Source organism: Haliaeetus leucocephalus, unplaced genomic scaffold, assembly GCF_000737465.1.
Source record: "Haliaeetus leucocephalus isolate CR32 unplaced genomic scaffold, Haliaeetus_leucocephalus-4.0 Scaffold526, whole genome shotgun sequence".
NCBI lineage: Eukaryota > Metazoa > Chordata > Aves > Accipitriformes > Accipitridae > Haliaeetus > Haliaeetus leucocephalus.
Window position 1 is genome coordinate 2,909,131 of NW_010972962.1, and position 15,884 is coordinate 2,925,014.

Here is a 15,884-nt window from a genome sequence, read left to right on the forward strand (position 1 = left end):
TAATACAAAGTGTTGGAGATACTGTTTACAATATGCACAGTAGAGGTATCAAAATACAGGTTTATGCTCCATTCTTTTTGTTTTTTTCTACTATGGTCTACCTTGCACCCAAAATCATTTCCTAAAAAGAAGTTACTAGACAACCTTTCCCTTCAGAAAACAGAGTTTGATCAGGAACCTCAAATGTAATCTTTTGGAATTGCATGTTAGTTCAGATCAGTGAAGTTAAACTATTTTAGTTTTTCTGCTATAATATGAAGCTGTTTGTCTTTCATGTCCACAACTGTGGAAATTGTTACTGATTGAATCCAAGTGTGAAACTAGAAATACACTTTCATTTTGCATGTGTGTATTTATATGTGTATATATATTCATAATATCTGTATATTACAAGGTTCTTCCATGTAAGAACATGGGAATAATATTTTCTGTTTTCTAGTTAATTTTTCTTTAACTGCTGCAGTGCAGTACTTACACACTAACTATTTATTTCATATGATTAATACTGCTACCACTGAAAAACAATACTGTGACTAGAGTTATTGGCCTTAAACTATTTAAGGTATTTTGAAAACATTAAAGTATCTTTAAAGATAAAGATGTGCAGTATTTTTCATTTGCCACCTATGCAGTCAAAGAACAAACGGCTTTTATGTGTAATGTCTTAACTATTAAAGTTTCTAACACAGAGATGAGGGGAATTACTTTCTTGTTTAACTCTGTGTGTTTAATTTGTATTTTTGAAAATAGTCAGTGGACAATCAGTTTCTTTCCTTGGTGAGCTGTTGTGTGACTTACGTGTCATGTTGCGAGGAACAAATGTGCATGGCTGTCTTGGGCTGGGCATGGGGCTGCTTATCAGTAAAATGCAGCAGATCAGTGTGTATGTTGATAAGAGGCCAAGAGTGGAAAATGGATTGGCCTAAGTATGTTGGTATTGCATAATAAGGTCCTTCAAATATTAATAGGGTAATTGTTTCTTCCCTGTGTAGGTGTTAGTAATTAGAATATGTATTAATATTATAAATTATTGAAATTAATCATAGGAATATCGTGTTTCTGTGCAGAAATATATGCTAGTCCTCACTTAAATATGCATTACCTCCTCTTTCCTTTTCTTTTTAAGAGAAATACCAGTCGTCAGACAAAGCCATTGAAAGTACAAGTTATGCATTCATCTATTGTTGCCCATCAGAGCTTTGGTCTGAAGCTCCTAACTTGGCTTGGCAGTGTTATTGGATATTCAGGTGGGCAAACTTGAACTTTTTTGAGACATGTTAGAGAATATTTGTGAGGCAGGCTGAATTCCTGAAGCAGTTTTGTCTGTTTGTTTCAGATATGTAATATATAAGGCAAAGCTATTAATAACTTGTTGGACTTCATTCTATTTTCTCTTATTGGAGTACTGTTCAGAGTTCCAACTTCTGTATGAAAGTGCTACCAGTCTTAGTCTTCTCGGATACCATTTTCTGTTTAGCTGCTGTTGAACAGAAGCTGAGAATAGCTGTCAAATGCTGTATGCCAACAAGCTATTTTTCAGTCCCTAGTTCTTTTTAAATGAATGCAGTAAGCTGAAAATAACCTGTCTGATTAGATAAAACAAAATTATTCAGAAGTAATTTGATAAATGGTGATGAAAGTGATTGCTTAAGATTTTTTGCTAAGTAGAACAACAGAGAAAATGCAAGGATGTGTGGAGGTTTTTGGGTAAGTATAGAAGCCAATGAAGTATTAATCAGATATTTAGAAAGAGCTTTCTTCAAAGGAATCCAGATGCACAGTATAATTTTTATGGGAAGGATCTATGTTTATTTTGACTTGGTTCCTCCTTTGTCCTGATGAATCATAAAGTTGTGAAGATGTGGAGCATGAGGGAAAATAAAAGGAAAATGTGTCAAACTGCTGATACATAGAAATGTAGATACAGTCCCCAATGCACTTTGTGTTCTATGCATCTGTAAATGTTAACAAGACTTACTAGCAAAGCACACTCAGCTGTACTATTGCATATATGTTCTGCTTAGGTGCAAGATTTCATCAGAGATTGTTTTATTAGACTGATAGTTGAAAATATAGCCAAGATTTCAGGCACAGGATCTCTATATCATGTTATCTTTTTTGAAACATAAGTAGTTTATGTTTGTATAAGTTAATTTTTAAAGATAGATACATAAATCAAACTTCTGAAAAGTTATGGTAGCAGTTTGTTCAACTATTTGCCAGTGTTGCTGGCAAATAATAGGTATTAATAGAAAGGAGAGACATGAAGATACTTAATTTCTGAGATAAATTTTCCTTTCAGTGTAATGTGTAGGTAGACACTGTCTTTCTCATTTTCTTTTAGCCAAATTTTGTGCCATGTCATTTGTGCCAGGTGCCAGAGTCACTAATTTTCAGCACTAAATTACAGTTGCAAAAAAGTAACTTGAATATGTTAATGGAGTATCAAATTACAGATGAAATAATTGAATTTATAATTTGATTTGTGTGTGTCTGGTGTTTCTGAAATTCTGCAGAGTTTACTTCATTAAATGCAGTGTCCTTTATGATTCAGAAGGGCAAAAATAATGTTTGATGGTAAGCACTATGCATATGTTTTGCCTGTGACCTGCGTGCTCAACTGCTTGAAATGCCTTACACACCTTGGGATGCAGTCTTGCAATGTACTCTGGAGTCTGGTTTTGTGAAATGCACTTTTGAAAAAATTGGTTTCCCTTAGCTTTTTAACAAACACATTCAAACTTCTAGATTCTGCTCAGTCTTTTAAACAGCCTGTTACTGTTAATCTGTAACATGGGGTGATAGAATTGCACTGCTTAGGTGGTTACACTCAAATGTCCCTGACCAAAGGGCACTTGGCAGGTGGAGGGGTCTTCTGCTGTGCCACAAAGTTAGGTTGGATGATTGCTGGGAAATGCGTGTCAAACTCTTGTCAGTGAATAAAGGGGAAAAACCTTGCTATGGAACTTTGTCACAAGCTTGACTACTGCATCCTTTCTAGCGGATGTCAGTTCTTCAGGTGTAAGTCTCTGTTTGCTATTTGTTGACTAATGCGGTAGTTTCCATTAATTTGTTACTGTTCCTAACAGTAGTTGGAATCGAACTCTGTGTCGTGGTTTAACCGCAGCCACCAATTAAGCATCATACAACCGCTCACTCACTGCCCCCCACCCAGTGGGATGCGGGAGAAAATCGGGAAAAGAAGTAAAACTCATGGGTTGAGATAAGAACAGTTTAATAGAACAGAAAAGAAGAAACTAATAATGATAACACTAATAAAATGACAACAGCAATAACAAAAGGATTGGAATGTACAAATGATGCGCAGTGCAACTGCTCACCACCTGCCGATCGACACCCAGTTAGTCCCCAAGCAGCGATCCCCCGCCCCCACTCCTCCCAGTTTCTATACTAGATGTGACGTCACATGGCATGGAATACCCTCTTGGCCAGTTCGGGTCAGCTGCCCTGGCTGTGTCCTGTGCCAACTTCTTGTGCCCCTCCAGCTTTCTCACTGGCTGAGCATGAGAAGCTGAAAAATCCTTGACTTTAGACTAAACACTACTGAGCAACAACTGAAAACATCAGTGTTATCAACATTCTTCGCATACTGAACTCAAAACATAGCACTGTACCAGCTACTAGGAAGACAGTTAACTCTATCCCAGCTGAAACCAGGACACTCTGCAAGGCAAAAAAATACCCCAAACTGCTATAGGGGTTCACAGACTGTGTAGAATTGCACCATGTAGTGCACGGTATGGTATACATGGCACTAAGCCACTGCCAACTCTTATCTAAGATGCTGAGATGGCTAAGCGGCATGCAGAAATAAGGGCTAATGCGTATAAGTCATATAGTTGTGTTAGTGAATATGCATTACCTGCAGTGCTAAGCTAGATTCAACATTGTTAATATAAGCACGTCTGTGTTGTGTTCTGTTGCAGATGCAGGCTTGTCTGCAAGCATATAATAACTTATATGTTCACATAATAACAATTCTTCCTGCTTTCCATTAGAAAAAAATATGTAGAGAAGCTTTAAAATAATAGCAGCTAGTAACTGTAAACAAAAAACTCATACATGAGTATATGAGTAATTTCATACATGAATTATATTTTCCTTTTGGTAGGACTTTAAACAGGAAAAATATAACCTAGAAAATTAGCCTGCTGCATATTTATTTCTTATATTAGTAAGCCAGCAGCACTTTTAAGAAAGCACATTTTTATTTGGTAACTTTGAAACACATTGCTGTGTTTGGCAGTTTTCACAAGGTTCCTAATGTTCCGTAAGGTTAGTGTGAAACTTGCAAGGTATAAAATATTTGTGTGTGTTTCAGCAAAATATGAGCAGTGTTATTCAGTTGTCAAGGAAAACAGGGTCCTATGGTTTCTACTGTGTCTTACAAAAATTCCAGTATGTGAAAATAATGTGCAAGTTTATATTTAAGCTATAATTAACTTATATCATTTCTCTTCACTAAGATGGCCTTCGTCGAATATTGTGTCAGGTTGGTTTACAGGAGGGGCCAGATGGTGAAAATTCTTCTCTTGTGGATAAGCTGATGCTGTATGATTCTAAACTGTGGAAAGGTGAGTTTTCTCCAACTTCTGGAAAATACTAAAGAATGCTATGCATAAAAATTTTCCCTTTACTGTATCTGCTAATGTTTGATCATTTTTATTGTGGTGTATTATAGATAGAATTGCCTGATCTGTTATAATCTGTCCCTTCATGATGCACTCCAAATATATTGCAGACAAGAACATAGGAAGACTATTTGGAGATAGGGCTGGGTTTAGATCTAATTTTTCCAATTAGTCTGAAATTAAGGCTGACTTGAATATGCAGATAACAGTGGTAGTTAAGGGAAATTGAGTAAACAATACAGAGATTTGGAGTTTGTCTGTTTTATAGGATCTCAGCATCTATATTCTATCTACCAAAATGCTTCTTATTAAGGGATGGGGCAGAGGTTTTCTGCTTTGACTTATGTTTGTGTTCATGAGGTATTCTTAAGTGTTCTGAGAACATTCAGTGAAAACTACCATCCTGTTATTTTAGAGCCCTTAAAATGTTAAAAGCCTGATTGGTATAATGGGATTGACTAGACAGTTGTAATTTTGAGGAAGTGGAGGTAGTTAATTTCTTTGGATATCATGGATTCTGTGTCTGATTTGATATCCTGAAAGGGCATGTAAGGCCAGGTATAAGAAAGAGAAGCACAAAGAGAAGGCCGAGAATGATGCAATATATATGTCCTTTCTGTATTTAAACATGAATATAGTATTTTTAAGACTGCTACCCTCCCCCCAGTATCTTTCGTTGTTCTTCAGTTCTGAGGTACAGATATCCTAGACAGCAGTAACATCTCTTTGTATTCTGTCTTGGAAACTTCTTGGTGCAGCAATAAAAGAAGAAAGGTCGAAAGTGGATATAGTATGGAGAAAATGATTCCTTTAGGTTTTGTTATTTAATACCTTTATCTTGTGTGAATGAATTCCTGGCACTCAAGATTCCTCCCCCCCCGCAAATTTCATGATCTGAAAGGTACTGCTTTTGTGGACCATTACAGCATTTTTAATACAGGTTTTGTTAGGATAATGTCTTCAATGTAAGCAAGGAGTAACTTCTGGATTTCTACTTCAATATCAATATTTCTCTACTTTTTCATGTGTTCCATAGTTACTCTGCATTAAGGAAATGGTGTAATGGCTTTTGACTTAAGTGACCTCCAGAAAGAAATGGTACATATGTGCGTGTATTTCCAAGCTACATACAGTCAGTTCTCATTTGTATTGATAATATTTTCTGGGATGCTGCTCAGACAGACTAGAAATTCAGATATAGCTAAGCTGATTATTTTGCAGAGTTGTTCGCAACTAGCAAAGTTTATTGCATTTCCCAGGATTTCTCATAATAACGTGTTCTTTTTTTCCCTGGGCCATCCAAATCCTCTATTTATCCTAAGGAGGAATAGAGTTCCATTCTTATTTGCCTAACATGCCTTATATTTGAAGGTTTATGTTCCCATTCAACAGCTCAGTGTTATCTTATACAGGAATAATAAATAATGCTGCTTGAAGAATTTTGTTTTATGTATTCTTCATCCTTTGCTACCACTTGACAGACTTAATCAAAGCAACTTCTGCTCTGAAATGCACACTTACCTCATTCTGTAGAAGTTTACTTTTCTAAATGTTTCCATAATATGTTGATAGAAAACAGTGACATGCAATATTTCATTCATTTTTCTTGACAGGAGCTAGAAATGTGTATCACCAGTTATTCATGAGCAGTCTACTTATGGATTTGAAATACAAGAAACTTTTTGCTATCCGCTTTGCAAGAGTAAGTATCTTTCTTACAAAAAGCCATTAAATGCTTAAACTGTCTAGCAAAGAGAGTTTAGTTAGCATACAGTGCTTCAAATGAACGGTTATCCAGATTTTTTTTTCTTTTTTTTTTTGGAAATGAAAAGTTGAAATGAAATGCTGACTACCTTATTTCTGTCTTCAAAATATTAGTTATAATGGCATCTCATCTCCTGGGAAGAAAATGGGCTTTCCAGGCTCCCCAGAACTAAAGCTGTTCAGATGTTTTTGTCTTCACCGTCAACTGTGCAGGCTATCACTTCTTAAGAGCTAATCGCTTCTCATTGTTGAGGTGTAAGCTATTACAGCACTACTCAGAAACAGCGCTGAAATTCAGTTATGCTGATTAGTATTTCTGCAATAACTAGTATTTGAAGTGCTTTAAATCAGCACTGCAAAATTCTGCTCACTCTGCTGAAGACAAATAACTTTTCTGAGTAGAAAATAACATACTAGCCTTTATTGTGAAAATGAGAGTGAGTAGATCTCACGTGTGAGCAGATTAAGTTGTCATGTTCTTTGTACAAAATACCTATATAATAATCCGTAAGAGCTACTCTTCCCTTTTTCATGGCATTAAAGTCTCCCAGAGCAGACATTTAAATTAAAAAATCAGGTCAGTATGGATTAGAGGTGAATTTCCCCTTGTTGTTTAGAATTACCGGCAGTTGCAGAGAGATTATATGGAGGATGATCACGAACGGGCAGTATCGGTGGCTGCTCTGTCTGTCCAACTCTTCACTGTACCTACTCTGGTGAGTAGTGCCTGTCTTTCTTTTAAAAACTGATAGTTGGCACTCCTTGCCTTTTTTTGCCTCCTTCTTAATAGAACTATGAGCGATTGCAGAGTGATTTTATGAAAGATGACCACGACAGAGAGTTCTCAATTGCTGACCTCTCGATACAGATATTCACAGTGCCTTCTCTTGTAAGTACTAAAAGACCAAAAAAGGAAATCTTTATCTGTTAAAAGCCACTCAAGGTTCTTGAATCAAGACTGTGGATTTCTTTAATATTACTGTGGAAATGCAGGGCACTGCTGCTGCACAGCAGTCAGACTGTTTACATACATTGCTGTGGGTTTAGGAGTTAAAGCGTTCAGCATTGCAAAGTTTGAGTCTGACTTCCCAGAGTGGGCTGGGTATTTTTGGTTTTTCTTTTTACATTTTTCTTTTGCTTTTTTTAGAAATGTACTTAAATGTTTATTTAGACACACACATAACATTTAAATTCCTCATCATACCGAGCCACAGTTACTGTTTGTAGAAATCTGCATGACGGTTTGCATATCACAGTTTCAGAGCATACCGTTCTGGTGCAGTTTTATAAATGATCCACTTTATGTTAATTTTCCAATCAACACAAGTGCAAGCAAGAATCGTCTCATGATGTTCCCTACTTCCTTGGTACTTCTAGACTCAGACGATGCCCGCTTTCAGGTTTCCAGTTAATTTTTGTTACAGTGCTTCAGGCACTGTTACTTCTTCCAGCTCACTAACTCTGCTGGTCTTTCACAAGCTTATGCTTGTTTGGGAAACATCTTTTTTTGGTCCAGTCTCAAAATAAGTCTGTCTTTGCTTATATTATGAACTAGACAAATTAAACTTTGGAGCTGTACTGGAAATAATAGTCTGAATTTCATAGTCAGAATTGTTTGAAAAATGAATGCTTCTGAATCCTTCCAGATTAAATCAGCTTAATTGAGCTCTAAAATTCAATAGTAGCATGGCAGTTATGATACTGAGCAAAGCTGTTTTTCAGTTTCCTAGGAGTGGATGTTATTCATGGGAGTTCAACAAGACTTTAGGATTTTGTTTCCATGGTTCAGGGCAATATTGTGTTACTACTTTTAATTTTGATGCTGTCAATAAGAGTGTTGCCAATATTCAGACTTACAGTTAGACTTAACCAACTAGTATTATTCAAATAGTTATGGTATTATTTTTCCTTTGGCAGATGAGCTGGTGGAATATATGTATTAATACTTTTTTTTTTTTAAAGGAATTTCAAACATTTCCTTAGAGGAGAATAATTGCAGTGTCCCTTTTATATGTTTTCTGTTTCAAAAGCATGCAAAAAAAGTAAAGCAAATTGGTTTTGACTGTTTTATAGAAGGATAGAATAGACTGATGACATGAAAGTAATTATGATAAGCTCCTACCATATGAATTAAGGATTATTTTTTATATATTTAGAGCCATTCATTCTTAACTGAATTAATAATTTGAAGAATGTAAAACCACCCCACTGCCCACCAGTAACATTTTCAAACTGATCTTAGTAATTTCAGAGTTTGGGCTCTCAAGTAACTGAGGCTTTTTGGTTTGAGGGAAGATGGGTGGTTGGTTATTTTGGGGGGGAGAATGTTAACCATTAGATTCCCTCCCCCCTCCAGTAGCATTTTAGAAACTGTATTTTGGAGTGTCATTAGCAACTGTAAAACCCAGAAGATCTAGTCAACAACCACAGTGTCGTTGAGGTAGATCAGAGCGGCCAGTCTTCTTAAATGTACCAGCCACATCATAAAATCCTCATGAAATCTGAGAACTGCAAGACTCATCTCGTTTATCTTGGAGAACTAACAGAATGGGGGAGTTCTGGAAGAGCTCACAAGTACAAGATGGCAGTAACTTCTTAGTGCCCCTTACTCCGTTGTGCAGTTGGGTTAAGTTGGGTGTGGAAGATGATCTTTGTCAGACTTTGTGATGCCTGTTGATTTGTTTCCTACAACACATGGATATACGCAGTAGCCCTTGAGGGGAATTGTAAGTCATTTCACATAATTTCCATGTGGAAATTGCACTATACAGTTCCTTAGCAGTTCAGAAGACACTCTGTTCACCAGAGCACTTGACAGTTTGTGAACAGAAAACAGAAGAGCTGTCACTCCCCTAAAGGGCTCATACTTTAATTATACGAGAGGAGACAACATATACTTAAAGGGAGGTACAAGTTAATTATAAGACACATAATAATATATGTCTTGTGCCATAATTATATAGGTCAGTAGGAGCCTAACTGTAGTCAAACTTCTGTACAGAAGGAATCTGAAGAAAGAGATCTGGATTATGATAATTTCTGGCTAGATGACTTTTTTTTCTTCTGTGACTGTTTGGAAGATTGGCTTTCAATGTGTTCCTCCATTTTAATTATTGATGTCACTACTTTGGATAAAAAAATAATGTTTTTTATAAACTTCATGGTGCAGTGTGAAACTCTTGTTAGCTGTGTCTGTTAATTACAGCAAATTTCAATGTACTTTGGCATAGGCTCGAATGCTAATAACAGAAGAAAATCTCATGACCACTATCATCAAAACTTTTATGGACCACTTAAGGCACCGTGACATCCAAGGCAGGTTTCAGTTTGAACGTTACACTGCTCTGCAGGCTTTCAAATTCAGGCGTGTTCAGAGCCTTATTTTGGATCTCAAGTAAGTATATTAACTATGTGCTGATTTGATCAATTGAGGAGCGAGAAAAAAAAAATTAACACTTGCATCTTTTTCTAATGTACCCAGGTATGTGTTGATAAGTAAGCCAACTGAGTGGTCAGATGAATTGAGGCACAAGTTCCTAGAGGGTTTTGATGCCTTCTTAGAATTACTCAAATGTATGCAGGTATGTAAGTCTGTGAATTATAAAATTCTGCAAAATTAAAGCAGGAAGTTAGCTATCATGATATAAAAATGGAGGAAATTTAATGTACTCTCCATTTTATACCTTCAGTACAGTATAACTTTTGGAGTTGTCATGTTTTCCTGAAACATAGCATCTCACCTAAGTTTTTTTAAATCTGGTTTGTTGTAGAGGGCAGTAAAAAGGAAGAGTGGTTCAAAAAGAAAAATGTCATTTGGGGCATATTTTGCAGTTGTAGAGGCAGACAAGATGCAATTAATTGTGTGAGTGAAATCTGGTCCATCTTAAGCAACTTTCCCTCTTAGCGAGAGCTCCAGTTACTGCTTGTGTCAGCAGTTGCTCCTTGTATTGAGGAATATATAGTTCCTGACATACAAATAGACCTCTTTGCTGTAGTTTTTTTCCCCAGCGCCTTTTTAAGGTGCTGTGTTACCTTAAGAGGAGTATTTTAAAAGCAATGCAGCTTTTACAAGGACAAATCAGAATCACTTCCATTTTTCAGTACTTCAGTAGCATACCTTTCTCAGTACTTTTGTTAGTCTGTTTATGATAGTCTCTTGAATATATTGTAATCCTCAGATCATGCTGGTTTTTTTTTCTTCTTATGCCAGGAATTGATTAGGTACTGTAGTACCCAGTCTTTAGTTGGTACTTAACTGCGTTTAATAGCACATCCCTAGAAAATACATTCAAAACCAAAATGGGTATGTAAGATAATGTATGTATGCAAATGTTGTTGTACTGCTCGGAATACTTTAATCTCTACAGGTGTTAATAATAAATAGAGCTCATCCAAAACTTTTCTTGTCCCAGTATTCTTCTGTTCCAATTCCTGTTTCATTTTCTTGTTATTATTTCGATGCGTGTAATTCCTTTTCAGATGGTCCCAAGCTACTTTTTTCCTGTTGTAGCAACAATATATTTATTATAAGGACAGGTAACCACTGTTTCACACTTATGCTAATGTTGTCAATGTATTTCAGTGATATATTGTTGAAATGCATAATTCTTTTTGTTACAGGGTATGGATCCAATAACTCGTCAAGTAGGACAACACATAGAAATGGAACCAGAATGGGAAGCAGCATTTACATTGCAGATGAAATTAACACTTGTTATTTCAATGATTCAGGACTGGTGTGCATTAGATGTAAGTTCCTTCTGAATTGTTTTTCCATGTGAATATGTGAAGGGGGAAGAAACCCAAACTTTAATATGTGTAACAGTTGACCTAAACACATAACTGCACCATAAGCCAAGATCGTCTTCTCTGAGCAAGTGCAAATCTTTCCTGTATTTAAACACATCTTTTATGGCTTGAACTGACCAATTCATAATAATGTGGTTAAGTCTTTTAAAAAATCATGCAGGGAGTTCTATCACACATCTGAAAGTTGTGATCTTCACAACACGCTCAGGTTGTAATTTTCAGAGAAGAGGGAATAGAGGAGAAGGCCCTGGACCTACCAAATGCTGCCTGATTATAAATTGGGTTTCTACTCCATAAGTGTTTCAAGTTTTAGGAGTACAGAACTTAAGCATGGTAAAATATGGCTGTGGAACAAGTGATCCTAGAATATTTGAACATTCATGCTGGCTTTAATCTGTCACTGTTAGTTAATGTGCAGATTTCACCAGCCTAGCACGATCATTGCTCAGAAAGTTCCCATAATATTAGTTACAGAAAAAAAATTAAAAAAATACTAGTGGGTGTTTTTCTAATCAGACATACTGGTATAAGTTTCGCAGTCTGTGTCCCCCTTAATTCAGCTCCTTTTGTTGGATTCCTTATCTTAATTTTGCAGGACTGTTAATAAAGGTAAAACCCCCAGACCCGTTAGACATTTTTACATTGGCTGTATTATTTTGCAGAGCTCTGTTTTTTTTCATAATCTTTGTAAACTGTGATCTCTCTTTTAGGAAAAAGTGTTAATTGAAGCTTATAAGAAATGCCTGACAGTGTTGATGCAGTGTCATAGTGGTTTTACTGATGGAGAACAGCCTATTGTTCTCAGTATGTGTGGACATTCAGTTGAGACCATCAGATACTGTGTTTCTCAGGAAAAAGTTAGCATTCATCTCCCAGTTTCTCGTTTACTTGCAGGTATGAACCAGTTAAAAAATATTTCAGGAAATGAAAAATATTGTATAAATGCGATTTGTGTATGTGTGTACATAATGAACCACACAACAGTTGTTTAAAACCTGAATAGGATGCATTTGGGCCATTTTCTAGCTTGTTTGATAGCCTCTAGGCAAAATGTTCCCAAGCATTGGAGAAGTTGTTATTGTTTCAGGCTTGGGGGAAGATTGTCTTATGCCTCTGGATTTGTCCGTGAGGTGTGTTGTAGGCAGTTACTGCTGCTTTTGCCACTTGAGTGATGCAAAAGAAATGCAACAAAGTGTGGACTGTACTTGCCTGTTTTAAAATATGTTTAGCTGTCAGATTGAATAGACTAATCAACATTCTGTTAGAGAACAGATTTATCAAACAGATGTGTCACCAGAAAATTAAGCTACGTCTTTCTCTTTATATTGTGCCTATCTTATTCAGCAGCTGTGTTGAAAAAAGGTCGATGACTTTTAGTTTACAGAATCAGAAAGTCATATGATGAAAAACAAATTCACAGGTAATGAAGTGGAAAAAGGTAATTCTTGGGTAAAATACTATGCAGCTCAGTGTTGTATAACTTTGAATGTTTGAATCTTTAAGCAAAACTCTTGTAGCTTTAAAACAAAGCAAACCAGAAAACCCTTATGTATTTCGTAGGGGTCTCATTATAGTTCCTGAGGTATTTTATAAACCTCTAAGGACTGATAGGAAGGATGAGGTATCTGTTGTTGATAATTTGTCCTGATAGACCAAGGACTCTTGGCTGTTGCTGAGGGGACATGACAGAGTGAAAAAAAAAGGCAAAAATCTCACTTGTACTGCAAGTTTTATACAGATAGAATGGGAAAACTTTAATTCTCCTAAAATATATGCTTTGTAACATGTCTCTTCAGGAGATAGCTGTGTAGCTCCAGGGTGATAAATCTGCAGACTTACTTGTAGCTGTGTCTAGAAAATGGTCCAATAGTAAATTAGATGACCTTTTTTTCCTATTTGAATTGTATAAAATATTGTGTGTAATATTATGTATGTATTTGTTTCATGTATTTATGTAGGCTTGCATGTTTTGCTGAGTAAAACTGAAGTGGCATATAAGTTTCCAGAGCTGCTACCCCTGGTATGTAATTAAATATAGCATATTAATTAAATATAATTAATGCTGAATGTGAAATTGGTCAAGTAAGTGTAGGATATTATTAAATAAAACAAAGTATGTTTTTGCTATGAAGAGACTGTCTTCAGTAGATAAAATTACCTCTTAAAAGATTAATATCTAGATATTAATGACTGGAGCATAAGCAATCAGTATTGCTCTCTTAAATACCTTAAGACTCAGGCTTAAGTTTTGTATTATGTTCTTCATGCATTACCTTCTTGTAGAGGAAACTGTTTCTAGGAACTCCTGGCAGGATCTGATACCTTCTCCTTAGCCTAGGTTCTAATTTTCTTCCCCAACTGTTTCTTGCTTCCTGCATGTTCTTATTGATATGCTATTTCTTTAAGAAGCAGTTAAAAAGAGTAAGATAAATTAAAAGAGGAGAAAACATAACTGGGAGAAGAAATCTCAGTGTCCTTTGAAAGTAGTAGTACTTAACCTTTGAGTGAAAGAAAACAAATGATGATGTTATTAAATTGATGGTGTTGATGTTTTAAAATACAAAACCTACTGTCTTTAAGAATAAACTAAAGCCCTTGTGGAGTATTTCTGTGGAGCAAAGACAGAATGTAAGGTTGGTTAACAACGATTGGATAGATTGTGAATAGGCTTATCGAACTTTTGTAATATGTGTGTTGGATTTACTTCTCTTTTGTATTGCCCAAATATTTTCATGATCACAGATACCATCCTCCTTCATCTCAGTCCCATTTTCTTTTATTTTCTCTGTATATATCAAAATATTGCATTTTCTTAATGCAGAGTGAACTTAGCCCACCTATGTTAATAGAACATCCTCTACGATGCCTAGTCCTATGTGCCCAAGTGCACGCAGGGATGTGGAGAAGAAATGGGTTCTCTCTTGTTAATCAGGTAAGTAGATAGTAGCTGTAGAATCACTGTTTTCTGCTAACTCCTCCAAGATAATTTCGGACCTCAAACCCTCTCCTTTCTGTATTGATTTCAAATTTCACTTATGTAAATCTTACAGAAGGCAATGCAAGATAGGCATTTTTATCAGTACTCACATCATTTGAGTATGTTTGCTTTCAAACTGGTCTTTGATGTCTTAGTCAGAAGTTGCTTTTTTGTTTCAGGACTGCTACAGTGCTCAGTGAACTTAATGCTCTATGCCTAAAGAAGTTTTAGTATAATGCAGTTAATGACTGCTAGCCTTTTTACTGTATACTGTCCAACAATAGCATGAAGTGGAGAATTAGATCTGTGCATATTCGGTAATGCATTCATCACCTTCACATAAAAGTGTCTCAAATATAAAAATAAGCGCTGTTAAGATATTATTACTATTTATGTTTATAAAGTAATTGAAATCCGAAGACCACACAAAAGCATTAGAACCAGTGTAGAACTGAGTGTTTCTTGGCTTTTATCTCTCATACTTCTTTCATACTTCTGGAGACTAGCTCCATCCATCTCTAAACTTATGTTCTCTGTGTTTGTACAAATTAGGTCTTAGGTGTTTCAAGCTTAACAGCTATAAAACAGGTGCTGTGGTGTCAGTGCCACCCACCAGGGTGATCATCTGAAGTGATTTTTTCAGCAAGACATAGGTTACAACAGAAGTAGGATTTAGTTCTGTGATGTGTTAACTTGATTTATTTGCAAGAAACTTCTTTCCTTCCCACAAGCCCCCACCTTCACTAGATATTTGCAATGCATGTGTACCAGGAGGTTGAATTAAGCTGCTCAAACATACTGTATTCTGATACTTCTTACCTCTTAACTTGAAGGATTTTCATAAGGTGATGTCTTTTATTGTCATTATTAAAGCAAAAGGAGGTCTAGTTATGTACAATTATAGCAGCACCCATATCGCTGTAGACACACATCAAATCTGAAATTTCAGCATAGCTTTTGATGGAGAAATAAGTCTCTCTGTTAATTTCCCCTGGCTGTCAGCATCTTGAAGTTAAGAGCCTGCTTTAGTTTAGGTAATACGGCTCCCACGGTCGGGAAGTCCTTACTCTTTCCTTTGGCTATGGAGAGCTTATGTTCAGCCAGCTCCTTTTGGGTGTTTTCCCAGAAGATTGGAATGGGCATGTATATGTGTGGATTGTTAGTGTGGGGAAGAGAGGGAAGGCATGCCTAGCTAGCTGTCTTCCATGTAATTCTGGTGAGAAATGGTGTCTCTCTAGAGGAGAGTTTAGCACACTGAAGATTGTTCCTAGTCCCAGGGAGGAACTTGACAGCCCTCTTTGTTTTTCCTTAATTGTGGTAGAATCAACCTTTCCCACATTTCAGCGCCATGCAGTCATTGCAGTGTTGCTACTGCTTGCTGCAGTGCTGTTGAGTTCACTCCCAGGATGGTTTGGGTTAACTATGATTCTATCACAGTATTAACATTTTGCTGAAACTGGCAATTCCTGAAAGATTATGTCTCAAATAATTAAAGAGCAATTCATGGAGCAAAGAAAGAACATTTCTGCAAATGCAAAGGCTTTCTCTCCTGTGAATTTCGAACAGTTAATTGTGAAACAAGTAGATGCATTCAAACGCCCAAAGAGGTCCACAAGATTTTTCCTTCTAAGTGTATGCAATCTAGACATTAGATCAATACAACCCAGCCAACAACTATGCTT

General features: G+C 36.3%; 1 protein-coding gene across 3 annotated transcripts in view; it reads left to right on the forward strand.

Moving 5' to 3' along the window:
* The window catches only part of UBR2 (ubiquitin protein ligase E3 component n-recognin 2), a 59,725-nt gene that overhangs the window by 16,556 nt on the left and 27,285 nt on the right, over nt 1–15,884 (forward strand). The window contains exons 8-17 of one of the 3 annotated variants that reach the window (XM_010576455.1): nt 1,127–1,247; nt 4,488–4,595; nt 6,266–6,354; nt 7,034–7,132; nt 9,647–9,810; nt 9,898–9,997; nt 11,037–11,165; nt 11,936–12,119; nt 13,184–13,245; nt 14,047–14,157. In XM_010576455.1, the coding sequence (XP_010574757.1) occupies nt 1,127–1,247; nt 4,488–4,595; nt 6,266–6,354; nt 7,034–7,132; nt 9,647–9,810; nt 9,898–9,997; nt 11,037–11,165; nt 11,936–12,119; nt 13,184–13,245; nt 14,047–14,157 (1,167 nt within the window). Of the gene's footprint in view, nt 1–1,126; nt 1,248–4,487; nt 4,596–6,265; nt 6,355–7,033; nt 7,133–7,206; nt 7,306–9,646; nt 9,811–9,897; nt 9,998–11,036; nt 11,166–11,935; nt 12,120–13,183; nt 13,246–14,046; nt 14,158–15,884 lie in introns of those variants that run through there. The other 2 variants (XM_010576454.1, XM_010576456.1) reach the window with 2 other exon arrangements.